Source organism: Loa loa (genome assembly GCF_000183805.2).
Source record: "Loa loa unplaced genomic scaffold supercont3.181, whole genome shotgun sequence".
Classification (NCBI taxonomy): domain Eukaryota; kingdom Metazoa; phylum Nematoda; class Chromadorea; order Rhabditida; family Onchocercidae; genus Loa; species Loa loa.
In genome coordinates, this window is record NW_018108361.1 from 10417 (window position 1) to 26465 (window position 16049).

The 16049-nt window shown below is 34.5% G+C and overlaps 3 protein-coding genes across 3 annotated transcripts in view; all 3 read right to left on the reverse strand.

Annotated features, from left to right (window-relative positions):
* LOAG_18036 (leucine Rich Repeat family protein) overlaps nt 1-312 on the reverse strand; it is a 10405-nt gene extending 10093 nt beyond the window's left edge. The window contains exon 1 of the mRNA XM_020450706.1: nt 217-312. Coding sequence (XP_020305574.1) covers nt 217-298 — 82 coding nt within the window. The 5' untranslated portion in view covers nt 299-312. The remainder of the gene's footprint in view (nt 1-216) is intronic.
* A 1249-nt stretch (nt 313-1561) lies between these two features.
* LOAG_18037 (hypothetical protein) lies at nt 1562-3809 on the reverse strand (the record flags this gene model as incomplete). Its single annotated transcript, XM_020450707.1, has 5 exons — nt 1562-1709; nt 2050-2121; nt 2636-2784; nt 3233-3428; nt 3679-3809. The coding sequence occupies 5 exons, from the start codon at nt 3807-3809 to the stop codon at nt 1562-1564; spliced, it is 696 nt and encodes a 231-aa protein (XP_020305575.1).
* Nucleotides 3810-4109: 300 nt separating this feature from the next.
* LOAG_18038 (NF-X1 type zinc finger family protein) lies at nt 4110-11636 on the reverse strand (the record flags this gene model as incomplete). The annotated part of the gene is made up of 16 exons (XM_020450708.1): nt 4110-4337; nt 4782-4981; nt 5277-5361; nt 5429-5535; nt 5844-5975; nt 6297-6481; nt 7079-7205; nt 7331-7433; nt 7735-7921; nt 8385-8584; nt 8916-8989; nt 9306-9389; nt 9935-10051; nt 10506-10618; nt 10761-10839; nt 11507-11636. 16 exons carry the CDS (start codon nt 11634-11636, stop codon nt 4110-4112), a joined length of 2151 nt encoding a protein of 716 aa, XP_020305576.1.
* Between the last annotated feature and the right edge of the window lie 4413 nt (nt 11637-16049).

Sequence of the window (16049 nt, forward strand, 5' to 3'; positions counted from 1 at the left end):
GATGGAATCATTAGCTTTATAAAACATTACTAGAACTGAAACCATAATTTAAAATCCTGGTATGAAATTACATGGAAATCTCTTAGTTCTAAGGCTTAATCGTCATCCTTAATATTCACAACTTCTCTCACCTTGCAAATTCCTTTCATCTCTTTTTCCTTATAATATGCATATGCAAAGAAATTTATAGGCCAAGAAAGAAGACACAGCACAAACCATCAGTTTCGCTGTCTAATTTTTGCTGTTCGTCACGGAATGAAAGCGTCCATTCTCCATTTATCTCGACCGACTTTTTCATCACTACTCCTTCCTTCACATAATTTATTACACTTTCAAAAAAATTCTTGGGGTAAATGAAATTTCTCAGTGCTGATTCAACAGAAGAATATCAATTATCATGACGAGATTAGAGCTGTGCAATGACAACCACCGCATAACTGTGTATATAGCTAAACGCAAATGAACCTCATAAATTAAAATGCAAATCAAAAAAAGGATCAATCTATTTCTTTCAAAGACAACCAAATTATGAAGTTATATGAGGAACAGGAATAGTCAGAAAAAGGCTTTCGACCCAAAACTATGTTTCAGCAATATTAAATTCAAAGTACATGTAAGAGATGAAACTGCTTTGTAAGAAAAGGAAAAAGTATCAGAGTTTATATTCGTCTAAAAGTAAAACCAAATAGAGAGATAAACGAAGAAAAATTAATGACGGAAACCGTGAACAAATAGATCTATCATAGGGAAAAACAAAATTTTTATATGGTTCGCGAAACAGAAAATGGTCTCGTGAAATAGGTGGAAATAGTGACAATGACTTTGTTCTTACCATACATGAAGCATTATTCTATCTTTAGTTTTGCTGGAAAGTTAGAACTGTGAGGTAACAAAATTCATAAACTCCTAACAGAAATGAGCATTGTATGCCCATATGAAAATATAAAAGTTCAACTCATCGACATTGAAGTGCAATCCACTGGAAGTAATTCAGATGCAATTCACCTTTTTGGGATGAATCTCAGAATATTGTAATCATTATTTCGAGATCATGAATCATAAAATTAATAGCAATGGTAATCGTGACGCCAATTTCCAAAGAATTAAAAAGAATTTGATGATAAACAGTGGATATTTAAACATGGTTCAAAAATCTTTACACATTTGTTTAAATACCCACTGTTTATAATGGAGTGCTTGCCAACGCAACACGCGAAATCAATAAGTTAATCATCTCTGCTTTAAATTCCTTAAATTCACTCATGAAACTACAGAATGAGCGGAAAAGTGTCATGAACTTATCAATTTAGGCTACCATCAGACATAAAAGATGTTGCTAGTGCATAGTTTCTCTGAAAGCAATTACGGTAGGAACGTTCATCAGTTTTACTGATTTCTAATAAAGGACTGATGTTTTGTAAAGGTAATATAAATAAAGAGAAAATAATGAGCTCAACATAGATTTATTGGAAAGAGCTCAAAAGTCATATAGAAATAAATAGCTGTCTTATGCAAGACATTCAACTGGCGCGTAGAACAAAAGATATGAATCAAAGAAACCCTATTTTTGTGATGCCAACGGTTCTTTAAAACCTCGTTTTAATACTTTGCCTACTGGTTTCAATTGTTGCATCCTGTTTTCAGCATATAAATAACTTTTCGGAATCGATGACAGAATCTTGGATGGCGTGATGGTCGCATTACTTGACCTAAAAATGTTATTCAATAATTACTTTCCACTCTGTCCTGGAAAAATGAAATAATAGAGATTTATCTATTAGTATCATTTTTTCATAAGTCTCGGCCAGAGATTTAATTACGCTGTTAGAGAGACAAGAAAGAAAAAAAATCGAGACGTTATGTTAATGCAAATCATTCATGAGTCAAATTGTAATATAATTTAACAGGGATGGAATATGGAAGCAAATGAACGTCAACATTATTTCAAACCACCACTGACAGAAACAATAAACTTTGAAATGGTTGCAAATTTCAACTGTAAACTATATATTTAATTAATTTCAATCATTAATATAATGAAAAGCTTACGCTGATACGGACGATGTTGCCGCATATCTTTTAAAAGCTGTAAGAAACACAGCTGGCATATAACTTACATTCCTGAAGAATTTTAGCACGTCCTCCAACAATGGTGGAAATAACAAAGTGTTTAATAAAATCGAAATGCACCACAAAAACATTAAAAAAAAGGCTTCCACACACCTTTCTTGTATTTAAATCATAGTAAACAATGTCAAATAATCTCAAATTTTCAAAACATTGTATTATGGACAATCGTTATATTTCCCATAAAATATTCATTGACTCAGAAAGTTAAGAATTGTTTACTAAGTTATATTTCTAACTCAACTTCAATTTCAGATTAAATTCTTCGCTGTCGATAAATTTTTTCCTTTTTTCATGTTTTCGCAGATGATAATTTTTCATGTTTCCCAAAAGGTTTTCGTAATATCGCAAGTACTTCTAACTGAATCATGAAACCTGCTGTTATGAATGCCAATGATTTTCCAAACAATAGGAAATCTTAACATACTTTTCTGAATGATGTAACATAAAAATATCGCAAACTAAAATTTTACATTGCATGCATTTGCAGTCGTGAATTTTTACCTACCGTTTAGCAGTAGCGACTACATTTCTTTGTGGTTCCTGGCCATGACTGATTGTTTCGATGCCAAAATATCGGCTGTATTCATGAATTATACGACGCAGCTCCGAATGCAGTGGTGGAAATGAGTGACTAACCGATGTCACATTTGGTTGCTGTAATGAATATTCGTTTCCTATTAATTGCAACTAAATCACTTGAGTCAAAAAACAATGCATAATCAGTGGATGGACGACCTTAAGGATTAAAAGCATAGAACTCAGCACAGATTTATTTCAGAACTGTTTTTGCATTTCGTGATTTGCAACCACGATATCACCAGGAAATAACTGATTTAAGCGCTCTCAATGCTTATAGAGCAATTTAGTTATAAACAACACATCAATGCAAACTATTTAAAATCAAAGTAGTGATAATAATTCTCAACCATAGGTAAGCCAATACCAAACTTCTTCAGTAATGATTTTACCATGATAATTGAAAGCATGGAGTTAAAAAAGAAACTTCTGCGTAATCAAGACAATACCATAATCAAGGCTTTAAAGAGAAAGTGTACTTTGTGCTTCTTCTAAAAAACGATACTAAAATTATGGACAAACATACCGCATTCAAACCATGCACAAGTTCTAATAATGTATCTTCGATGTCCAAAATTTCTTTGTAATTCGTTTTCAATTTATTTTTCAGAAAAATGGTATAAGCTGCTACATCATCAGCTGCATCTGGACGAGGAATATTTAATATTTCTGCCATTTTTTCATTTCTGAGTGCCCGCTGGCATTCCGCATCGCATGGAAGGCTGAAAAATTGCTATAAATACTTCCCTTCAATGAAAAAACAACAATCACAAAAATCAACAGGAGTTAATATAAATTCAATAAGAGCAAAGAAATTTTACATTTTAATATTAAAGCATACGCGTGTAATACCATGATGTACTATATTTTGCATATTTTGTATTTTCCCACCCGATATTAATGTCACAAGCCACAAAAGCTTATGACAGTCTTGATCAACTTACAGAAATTAAGATTGGAAAATAACCATACCATCGATATTTGTCGATGCTCAAACTTTTTTTTAATAGGTGATTCTCGGCAGATAAGTTCGGGTAGTTATCCTCCATTACTTTCAATGATAATAACTTTTGGTAAGCTTTCTCAGCATCGGAACAACGCATTTCAGACGATTTCCGAAGACATGTGCAAGTAATGATCACTTTGGCTCCACAGGAGCTAAAATTACTAGCAAAAATAAAAAGTATAAAGATAAGAAACAAGTTAATGAGATCACTAATCAAACCGTTCGCACTTGGCCATCCAATTCTTGAAGACTCCGTAAATTTTCGGCGGTAAGGATTGTTCACACCGGCAACACACTTTCTGCATGTGCATTAATTCACACTTCAACTTCTAAGTTTCCAGTTGAGACTTGCGTAATTAAACACAACATTTGCTGAACAGAGCGAATACCAAAAAGCTTAACTTTTGGGACAAGAGGTATCGCCATGACATGGAAGGCCACAAATGTGATCACAAGCTTCTTCAACTCTTCTTTTAGTACATGGTTGCTGGCATGAAGTATTGTTTACCAAACACTGTCCTGCATGGCAAATTCGTTTACAGCGATGTACATTGCACAACAGTTCCTTATTACATGGGCGTCCACAAGAAACATCGTTTAAAAAGCATGGGATATTTGCGCGAATCTAAAACGAAGGGATTTATCTTTCAAGATTTTCCAAAAACTTGCTTCGCTGGCCTTAGAAGCGACCGAATTTGTTCAACGTGAATATTCATGAGAATTTATTAGATAAAGCAGTCGACATGACTTTGTGACCATCTAATTCTAGCAAGCTGAAAAAAAGTGCAATTTAATTCTCATAATTCAAGCATGACACACAAAGTACCACACATACTGATTAACGGTGTAATGATTCAACGCAAAAACCAAACGTGATATCTGACTGCTAGCAAGAGTGTGGTACATTTAAACGGATACAAGATGAATCCAGAAGTAGAGGTTTCTCCCTCCTGCCTTAAGTTCCAAAAGATGGGATTCGACAAGATTTAACAAGAGGAACCACTAGAAACCTACGATCGGCCTGTATTTTAAGAGCTTTTGATCAAAACATGATATTAAAATAGAAAACCTCGTGTGCACCGTAACACGGTTTTTGAGTAAGCACAGTACAAGGCGGACATTCAGATTCAGCATGGCAATTGTGCATAGGAGGATGATCACAAGAATGTTGCCGTGAGCATGGTCGATTGCAAAGTGGTAGTGATGTACCGCACGGAATAGGTGGTTCACGGACGGTCTGTCCACACAAACAGTATTGCTCCTCGAAACCTACGAAGAAACGAAAAAAGTTAGAAGTAAATTGGAAGATATACTTGATAAAAAAAATGGTTTCACGAAGCTAAATGATTCATATATGCTGTGAGCAAAAGCAAACCTTAAAAAATTCTACACTGCACTGTTTTAGTAATTATACGATTTTATACATCCACATGGATGTGAAATTTCTGAATCCTAACTGATCCAAAAGAATAAGATTATGCGCGGAGAGCAGTGCAAACACAGTTTCAAATTCATTAACGACAGAAACAAAGAAATGGAAAGGAAAGGAAAAAATTTAACGTACTTGCTTGCAAACATCGAGAACATTGCCCAACGTGACATAATCGATCGCAATTATGAATTCCACAATTCAGTTTTTTGCCGCAGATCTGTAAAGTCAAAAATTCAACGTTTACATAACAGTTGGAGACGCAAGAACCGACGAGTGCAAATTACCTGCATACAGAAATGCTCCTTATCAACGCAACAAATAGCACGGCATCGATGACTCTGACAGGTCTTCAATTTTTTACACCGCCGCACACAAAGATATGGATTTTCGGCTAGAAAATATCAATCTGTGAATTAGGAACACCGACTTTTACTCACACAAATTTGAAATTTTATCTTTTTAAAGCTACTACCAAGTTTTATTGTATTAACTTAAAATCTTATCTTTCGATATAAAGAATCACGAATGAATATAAAACCGTTTGAAATAATATTATTTGGAAAAAAGTGGGTACTTTTGGAAAGTAATTAAAATGTTCGATTTTTTTGAATGCTACATCAATCATTACTCAATGATACCCACAAAATAAGATAAATGCTAATTTTCCTTCTGAGGAACGCTTAAACGCAAAATTCTTACCTGAGTAGAGGACAAATTCCTTACACAGTATTACTTTTTTCACGCCTTTACATCTGCAACTTATTAAAGAACTTGAAGGACACCAAGAACAAGATCCTACATGACACAGCTGCATACATTGATGCGGCTTATCTGAAACTATAACCGTTACATCTAGCAGGTCTATCCATTTAAACATCTTCTCAGAGCGTAAAACCATAATCGATTTTAAATGGAAGGAAAAGAACTGCAAAAAGTTTTTTATTCCAGATTTATAGGCCACGAAATTAAAAAGTGCCCACAAAGGTAATTTTCATCATACCTTTTCAGTGCATTGGAAGCTTAAGGATGAAATATAATTTTTGTTATCAAATAGCAGCAGTCTAGCATTTTGCATCAAGAGATGACAAAGTTTTGTATGCCAGCTTCAAATGTAAGTATCGATAACAATTCATGAGTCATTAAAATGTATACCTTCTGGACCACAGGCTAGAACTTTGCCGCAAACATTTTTGCACGTGGGAATTGGATCAGTGCACGATGTTCGTGCCAGCTTCCCTAGCTCTGCAATTAGTGTCCGTCCACATGGACAATATTCCTTCTTTTTCGGCGATAAACTGCACAATCCACAATTATCCCTTCCGTGTTTGTCATGACATCTTGAAATTAAACCTTGATTCACAGAAATACCTTTTTTAATCCTTTGATCTAATCTCACAACGTAATGATCTCTTTGGAATTAATGGAGATGTACGATGGAAATTTAGAAAAACGCCATATTATACTAATATATTGAATGAGCAAACCCAAATGGTAAGAATATTTGTCAAGCCATGCTACTTTTTTCAGGTAAAATGAAATATCTGGAAGGTACAAGCAGAACGGGACTAGTAACTTTTCAGCAGTTTCTCATTTTAACTACAAAAACTCAATTTGTATGCTTGTCAATTTCGTTTACATGTAAAGATCCATATCTGAAGCATCGCTGAAACCTTAATTCTTTATGGTAACTGAATTAGGAGAATGAGTCGTGGACGCGGATACCACCATATCATTTCTTCATAAGATCGGATTTAATCACCGAAGATGACTAATGTGGGATAAATGATACAGTTTTTGAAGTTGAACTTCACCCAAAAATTCCATACTTCTGATAAGTGATCATAAGCGTACTAGGTATTTCAATGTTTCTTTGCAACAAAAGTGAAGGACGAGGAGAATTCATGAAACATGATTGAGTAAACGATTTGGATTACCTGAGTTCGCATTTATGTACACCACATGCATACATCCCAGTGCATGGAGCACCACAACTAAATGAAGTGACCTTTAAATTCAAAACTGTACATGGTACGATACGCTCTTCGAGACCACAAAAACATTCTGAAAAAATTAAGAAACTAATTTACCACGAATTAACGTGAATTTAAGTAACTTATAAAATACCGATGGTGTTGTCAGCTTATTTCAAAAAAAAGAAACTTGAAAGAATAAATCGGGGAAATCACTTTGGGTAACGACATGCTCACAAGCATTACATTCTCCTTGGTGACAAATAACTTCGCATTTGTGTAATCCGCAGCTGAGCATCTTTCCGCACACCATCAAACACTACAATAACTGACAGTCCTTCAACAGACTATAATAAATTGTATAAGCAACAGTTGCTGGTTATACAATTTTAGTCTGTTGAAGGACTTTTTTATAACCAGCAACTGTTAAATTCAGTTAATGATAATGCGTAAGTTTAAGCCAGAGATTATTATTTTTAGTGTTATAAAATGCTTCGTCAAGGGCAAATACTCTAAATTACACTTCTCAATAACTAAAGAAATACTCTGCACATCAGTTGTTCATATCACTAAGCCAAGTGAGATATCACAGTCCGTGGAAAGTGAAAAAGACTGTTCACCTTAAATTCCAGCTGTTTACCGCAGCGACCAGCAATAATCTGCCGACCACAATTGCACCTTTGAGTAATCGTAAGCGGACATTCTGAACAAGGTCCTGGATGACACTGATCGGTACACGGATGAATGCAACCGGCACCACGGATTTTTCCACAAATTGCATTGCATGAGTGAGGCATATCTGGGAATCTAAACGCAGCTTTTTATGAATATAATCAAAAAAAACTACTTCTTTTAAACGATAGTGAACAAATTTACTGTCTTTCAGGTAAGAGTGAAACAAACTTGCATACGAGCTCATAACACAACTATCAGATCCATTAATTTAATTCATAATTTGTTAAACCTTTAAATCTCAGTTCTTTAACAGCAAAGCCTTCTGATCGCATTCCAGAGCGTATGGATGATACAACTCTAACATTATTTTTAAAACCTCACTCCTACCCTTTCATAAAAATTAGTCCTACTTTCCAACAATTCTGAAAGATAAAGCTATATGATCCTTACTTAGAAACTGGTTATTTCATACCTCATAAAACCAGAATCACTCCAGAAATATTTTTAAATTACTATAGAAATAAAAAAATTAAATGTAATGTAAAAACAATGTAATATAAAAAACACAAGTGAAAATTTAGCATTTTTCCGATACCTTTGTGTTGGAGGATTAAGTTTTTTAGTACAGAAGCATCGATACTGTTTAGGAAGTTCGAAAGTAACATTCTGGCAACTTGGACAGCGCCAGCCAACATCTGCTTTGAAACTTTTAGCCGCCCACTGTGTTATGCAACCATATGAATTTGCACGATTAATATGGAACATATGGTAGCATTTTTTGCAACTCCATATCCACTAAAACAGTCCGTGCTTCTTTCAGTGAAAACAAGATTAACCGGCCACAACTCTCCACCCAACAATTCTAAGCCATATTTTGTGAGTAACAGTACGAAATAAAAGGTTATCAAATTACTGCCAACTTCACTCGCCGCAGACTCTGTGAAACACCAATGAAAGTGTAAAATAAACCCCGGACAAATAAAATGGAAATAATTGTGTCCAGCTTACGATCATATTCCAATATAAAGCAGAAAATTTGACTCAAATAGATTCCTTTGTCTCGTTTAAGAGACAATGCGGGTAAAATCTTTATTCTGCAATTAAAGTATAGAAATGAAAGAAATACCTGATTAGCATGGATAACTTGACAGCAAATCATGCATTCATAGTTTTCTTCTTCCAACTGCTTTTCCAACCTGTCTGAAAATTTGAAGAAAATGACCGACATATACTCCAGGCGAAATTTCACGAAATTTTAAAGTGTGCAAGAATGAATTTTTCCATAATTTGTAAAGATATCGGCATTTTATTAGTAGAGCATTCACTGTTGGTTAGTTTCGGATGGTTTCAATCATAGTCCAGAATACACGCATCATTTCATCTTCCCTGCCGTTTGACTAAATCACAATATGGCTCACAAATCCAGAATAAAGGTATTTACTGTATCTGGATATACCTTCTGATGTTATGAGCAATATTATCTCTTTGAATGAAGCACATGTTACAGCAAACTGACCTCGTAATGTTTGCAATGAGTCATGTTCGCGATGAGCTATCTTCCTGTCGTTTACAGAAACCGGTATTGCTGAGTTAGAATTATCTAAAACCAAAAATAAACACCGTACTTTTGAGATTCAGATATTGTTCTTGACAAATCCTGAGATGATCAAACATTTCAGTAAATACTTTGTAGTGAAATACGAAATTTGTAATTAACTGAATATGGACTTCAAAAGTTTTTAAATTTTGGAAAAGAAAGGTAAGAGCAATTTAATGTAAGTCTTCAAAAATCTCTTGATTTTGCGTGAGGATGTTAAGTGTACAAGTTATCTTTATATGTAAGTCAACCCAAAAAACAGAAGTCATGCTCTCGGGTCACTCGATGTTCCTAAACTGGAGCTCTTCCTAAATCACAAAGGGATTTGTCCATGTTACACAAAAGAACTGACTTCCACCTTGTTCTGACTGCAAGACTAATCAAGGTTGTTGACTGATTCGAATTCTTTATCTGATGATGTTAAAATACTTCTGGATTCGTGATGTTTGCCGAAATTTTTTTTCCTTGAAACTTGGAACGCACACTCTGTTATGGTAGCAAGATGCAAATATAAAGTAAAGCTGGACGAAAGAAGCAGTTGTATTAACCTTTAAAAGGTCGACAACGATATCGTGCTGAAGTCAACTCTATCTGGATACGATAGCTCTCCATAACATACGAAGGTGGGCAGCCATAGCCTTCTTGGATGTCAATCACTTCACCCTCTAAAATTTATCTTCTGAAATCTGAATTTCTTTCTTTAATATTCATTCTCATTCTATCAGAAGTATCATTTGCACGAGATATAAACTGGAATTTTGTCGCAGTGAGAACGTAATAAAAACTGCACCGCGTCCAAGCAAACTCCAGTATATTTGCTGAAACATTATCTAGAAAATGATACTTAAATAACCAAAAGCCTAACTGAAAAATTAGATAGAAATAACCAAAAGCCTAACTGAAAAATTAAATAGTCTTAAGGTTACTGAAGATTATTCTAAGAAGCAAATGTACGCCATGTTCAGTGTACAAAATTAACAGCACAGAAACTGCACTGAAGAAGAGTGACTCCACTCTCTCTTATCTTTCCTCCCACTGTGTGAACAATCAGGGCAAGAAGCTCAATTTTTAACTTTCTTTATTTAGTCAGTAAACCGAAGTAAAAAGAAATACATATACCTAAACTTAGTTGGGATAGCTGCTCAGAAGGAAGTTCCTGGCAGTTATGTGGTAATTTCTTGATATCTTCTCGTTCTATTTTGTGATGATGACGATGCATCTTTCCACCTCTTCTACAAAACTGGCATTAAAGATTCAGATATCTGAGCTTATTAATGCTAACAAAAGAAGCGTATACTTTTCATACTTCAATATTTTATATCTTTTAAAATAGGAAATTTGATGCACATAAATGAAAAACGCATTGGAACTAACATAGAATGATGGTTATGTGTTGAGGACGATGATGATGATGGATGAACAGAAGCATTGTCATTTAGAGATAAGGAAGGTACTATAACAATAATTTTTTGATTATTAATACATTACTTGCACTAATTAGTAGAATATAAAAGCCGTATTCAAATGGTAAGCAAGGAAAATTATATTTAGCGAAAATGACTGCATAAAAGTTACGATTCTCAGAGAAGCATGGCAGATGAATGTCAAACCGATATGGTGGGAAGTGATACACAAAAGGTGCAAACTGCATCTTGAAATTTTTCGGTCCGTTTCTTTCATTGGATGGTACCACATTGGTATTAAACATATTGGCAGGTAATACACGCGGTGGTATGTCAAAAACAGCAGGTGAAGGGATTAAAAATTCCGCAAACGGACCGAAAAATACGTCTGATTACGATGTCTGTAGTGGGTCTATCTATCTGGACATCGTAAAAATAATAAATTAGGTTAGTAAAAGCTTGTTCACTTATTTTTCATTTGTTGCTTGCGAAAAATGTTGCTTCTCTGCGAAAAATGATAGAATCAAAATGCTGTTGACTAATCACTAACAGCAGGACTTTCGGAAAATTTTATGTAATGTGACTGCAAGTCAAATACAACAACTCACGATCATCTTGCAGAAGTCTACCATATTATTCATCTAATGTGATGGATCGATTCAAAGTATCTCTTCCATTAAATAGTTATATTTAATGTTATTTTAATATATAGCATACCCCCTCTCCATCTTCCACCGAAACGTCCTCCATTTTGTCTCACGCGAAATGGCGCTGTTGTTACCTGTGTATTATTTGTACATATATAGTTAGTGATAGTACCGGATCGTCTGGATATATCTTTTTGCATATTTCCAGAATATTATAGTGAATTTATTGGTTTCAATCGTTGTCAGTGGCTGTTTGGATGACTCCTGAAAATTTTATAGGATGAGGCCCAAAGCAAACGTCATATGAATGCAAAACAAAGAAACTCCTCACTACCTTATTTGAGATGGGGCGAGACCACAACGACCAGACATCTATCTCGTCTTAATTTAACTTCCAGTTTCATTTAATCATTATTTTCCAAGTTAGATGAAGAAACCACAAAAGTTAAGAGATTTCGATCAAGAGATTCTGATCTTAATCCGTAATGCAATTCCGGAAATTTAAGCAGTAAGGATGATAGTGATGTGTCGGATGGACAATCCACATTCACGCAAGACTTATTCACTTCTGCTTTAATGAAGCAAGTTTAGTGTCATCATTCGTCCCACCACTCTACTGTTGAAGTGTTTACAAGAAAATTGAAGGCCTAATGAGCTAGTATAAGTACCACAGACCATATAATTATCAGCTACCATTAAACAGTACTAATGATTGTCATTAAATGGCATCACTACCACCAGTCAACGGATGGCAATAATATTGCTTTTGTATTCTTTACTTTCAAGCGGCTTATGACCAAACACTGAATTCGTCAGATTATGTGACTTCTTCGTTTAACTCCTTTGACTGCTAAAAGCGCTGAAGGATGGAAAAGGTAAAAGACACACCAACTTTACATATATGATGCTTTAAATATACGACTGCAGATTTAGGCTGTAGAATACGAAAAGCGTAATGAAATGAATGGAAGTAAACATTGATTCATGGAACTGTCTCAGAGACGTATGCACAACACGTGATACACAAAAGAAAGGAATCCAACGAGAAAGCAACGCAAATGGTTGGTGACGTTGATGATCGTTGAAAAGTTTTCATGTCGTTGTAAGTGGCTACTCCTCGTCCAGATGATAAGCATAGAATACAACACCTACCAGAAAACCCACCTTACTCTCACCCTTCACTACGACACAATACAACACAAGCCGTCTTTTTCGTAGCAAAATGAGATAGGGCGGAAATTTGAACTGAATGACCATCATTTGACTGTGACGCATTCCATTGTAATCTGATGAGGGCATCGATTTCCTCCCTTTTTTTACCGGAAAGAATCTATCCATATTTACAGCATGTCATCCTATATATCAGTCGTTTATTTGTATATTGTTCAAGCACAATTTTTTAATCAAACCTGGTCAAGTTACACGAATTTACTGATAGTTTTAAATGTTAAACATGGATTGACTCAGGTTGGGCAATGTTAAAACGAGATAGTAAAATAAGTTATGCAGTTTAGATTACTTACAGCTTAAGGAGTGTCACAAACCGACAAAAATTTAAACACAACCAATCAAAGCTTGTTGTTTAGATGAAGGGTTATTGTAGGTAAAGGATTTATTACTTCAGTGACAAATTCGAATAAATGTTTCCTATCATGAAGTGATGAGTCAATTATCTGATTTCCATGTAAATTCTTCTTGCCTAAAGATTAATCTTTTTATATAAAATACTTTTATGCAGCTGTTGGAATATTGTAAAATCTTATATGCATTTAAATGTATATGTAAATCCACTCATTTTATAAACATTAAAAACTAGAGACTGGAGTTCTTATCACTTACGATTGTCACTATCTTCGTCCTACTGTTCCACTCTATTCATTCGTCAGAATGATATTCCAATCTGATTTAAGCTGTTATTATATATCAACTAGTAAACTCATCCTCAATAAATTCTTATCAACCACCTTCTGTTTATGTCAGGCAACACAAAAACTTTATTGTTACTCTCTTTCAAACCAGGTAACAACTTTTCAGACAAAGGGTACTAAAAGAAAAAGAAGACTGCCAATGTTGTTGAACTGTAACTTGACTATATTCTAATGTTTCCTTTCTGATTTTTCGACAGACAATATTTCATTTTATTTAACATCCACTTAAATTACATCCATTTTAACCCACTCGGTAGTGTTGCTCCGCTGTGTTCCTCTGCTTTATCTTTAAGTAGTAATAACAACATCTGTACTTTATCATTCTACCTTCAGGTAATAGCAAGTATTGTTTTATTATAACTTTTTTGGTTTGAGACAAGATTGATTCAACATTTCTAAGATATCATTTATCCCTTCTCATAACATTCTTTATTTGTAAAAGTTATCTTGTTTTCTTTGGCGCCTTTCTTGTTGATTGGGGCAGACGAATCTTTATAATAAAGGTTTTATTAATAGAAAGAATATAAAATTGAATGGAACTATGCAGTAGGGTACATAACTGTTGAGTTAATGACTCAAGTAAAATGAAGTTCTCCGACTGGTAGAGTTTCCTGCTTTATATAGTGGGAGTTTGTTTACCACATTTAGCCACTGATCTTCTGTAACGGGGATTTTGCCACCACTTGGCCCTTTGAACCCTTTGTATAGCGGGAGTTTACGAAAGATTTTTAGCGTTGATTTACAATCGGAGCACATGAAGATCTGTACAATATTAGTGGATTAAGAATGTGATTGATTTCCATCATTTTAGTAACATTAACACATTTACATTTTTATATCATAAAAATATTTAGGTTTTTCCGACAATACCTGCTTAATGTAAAAAATGTTTTTAGTGCATTTCTTTATTTTGGTGTCACATCCAGTTCAAAATGACGTTTTAAGGAATTTAAATGTTTGCTTAGAACTAAAATACCATACAGAACTTTTAATAACAATAAATACATAATTGTGACCAGAAGTTTGGTAAAACCTCACAAAATAGATGTTGCAGTTAGAAATTGAACTTATAATTGCCAATGAACACTTCTAAAAGAAAGGCCAGGAATTTCTCGGTTAAGCAGAATGGATAAGTTATTGCAACTAAGTCCGTCAACCTGGTGCTAATTATTTCGATCGAAGTTTTTCTCACGCAATTTTCAATCACAGTTTCTCAGTTTAGATAGACATAATTGTATACAGTTAATACCATGTTAAGATTTTTTCGAACAAAGGATAATCGCAAGGTATTGGTTTTTCAATTAAAAAATCCATCATTTTAAATTTGTACATATTTGGTTCCTTCTATAATTAATACGATTCTATCTCGATTACTGCAATCCTAAAATCATATAGCCTAAACATTTGACCGATTATGGAAAGATACAACACATTCCATATGCATTAAGCATGTTAGTATTAGCTAATTCTAAATCGAAAATCTTAGGGATATGCGGGGAAATGAAGTTATTTGTAAATAGAATGAACCTGAAAGCGCCGACAGTAAATGGTCATCACAAAAATGCAAGAACCTGGGATAATTTTCAAACTAAAGACAAAATAGTATAAAATTGTTGCTCGCTTTACTTGACTTTTTTTGGAGCTCTTACTTCTTGGTTGCTGTTGTTGCTTCTTGGATCTTATGTCAATACGTTTGTTGGGCAAATTTGACTTATTGCCTTATTACTGACATTAAGCGTCACTATACCTACTTATTCATTCAGTAATGACAGTACTGTAAATCTTTGTCACCACGATTATCTCATAGTCATTTGAAGCAAATTTGGAGCTTCTCCATTTCTTTTTTCATATTTTTGATATCAAAAATTCTAAAAGTCTTTCACTCCAATATCCTTTTCGATAGAATCCATAAGGCCGTTTATTTTCGATCATCCTGGCATCTCTTCTGTATTTGGGTACTAATTCAGTTTACGGAGAGCCATTTAAAATTGCTGACAGGTCCGGCGAATTTAATGACTTCTCTACACTTTTATATGATAATCATTTCATGTATCTTCTGTAATATTCCAACGTTATGGTTTATCAGTTAATCTGGTTTAATTCGACATTTGAAATCTGGCGGAACAAACGATCGTGTGTAGCCTATTAAGGGTTTGAAGAACTGCAATGCGTTGTCATCAGATAAATTAACTGCATATGATCTAAAGCAATTTGTATGCTCTTGATATGTTGTAATTTTCCAGGTTTATGTAGCAGAAAAGCAGATATTTGTGCTGTCTGCTAACCGGTGGAAAGGAGAAGACGATGTTTTTTGCTGGGATGAGGAAAATTGAATTCACGGGATTCGGGAGCACAGCAAAAAGGAGAATAGAATGGTTTGAGAGAGAATTAGAGATATCTGTGCCGATAAGAGACTGTGCGAGACAACGTGGGAAAGAAGAAGAAGGGAGGATCAAGATTATAGCGGTAAACCCGAGAAGTTTGTTAAGGGTTGGGTGTTTTCTTTGCATGGTGCAGAGAAAACAGATTGAGTAAAGTCAGAGGGGAATCAAATTCGGTCAAGTTTGTTCTGTTGCTATCATCTGGAACGCGCTGCACTGATGAATGGTGTTGGTGACAAAGACATTGGACGGTAGATAGATAACTGGACTAACTGATGGATGAACAGACAAATGAATAGAAAGG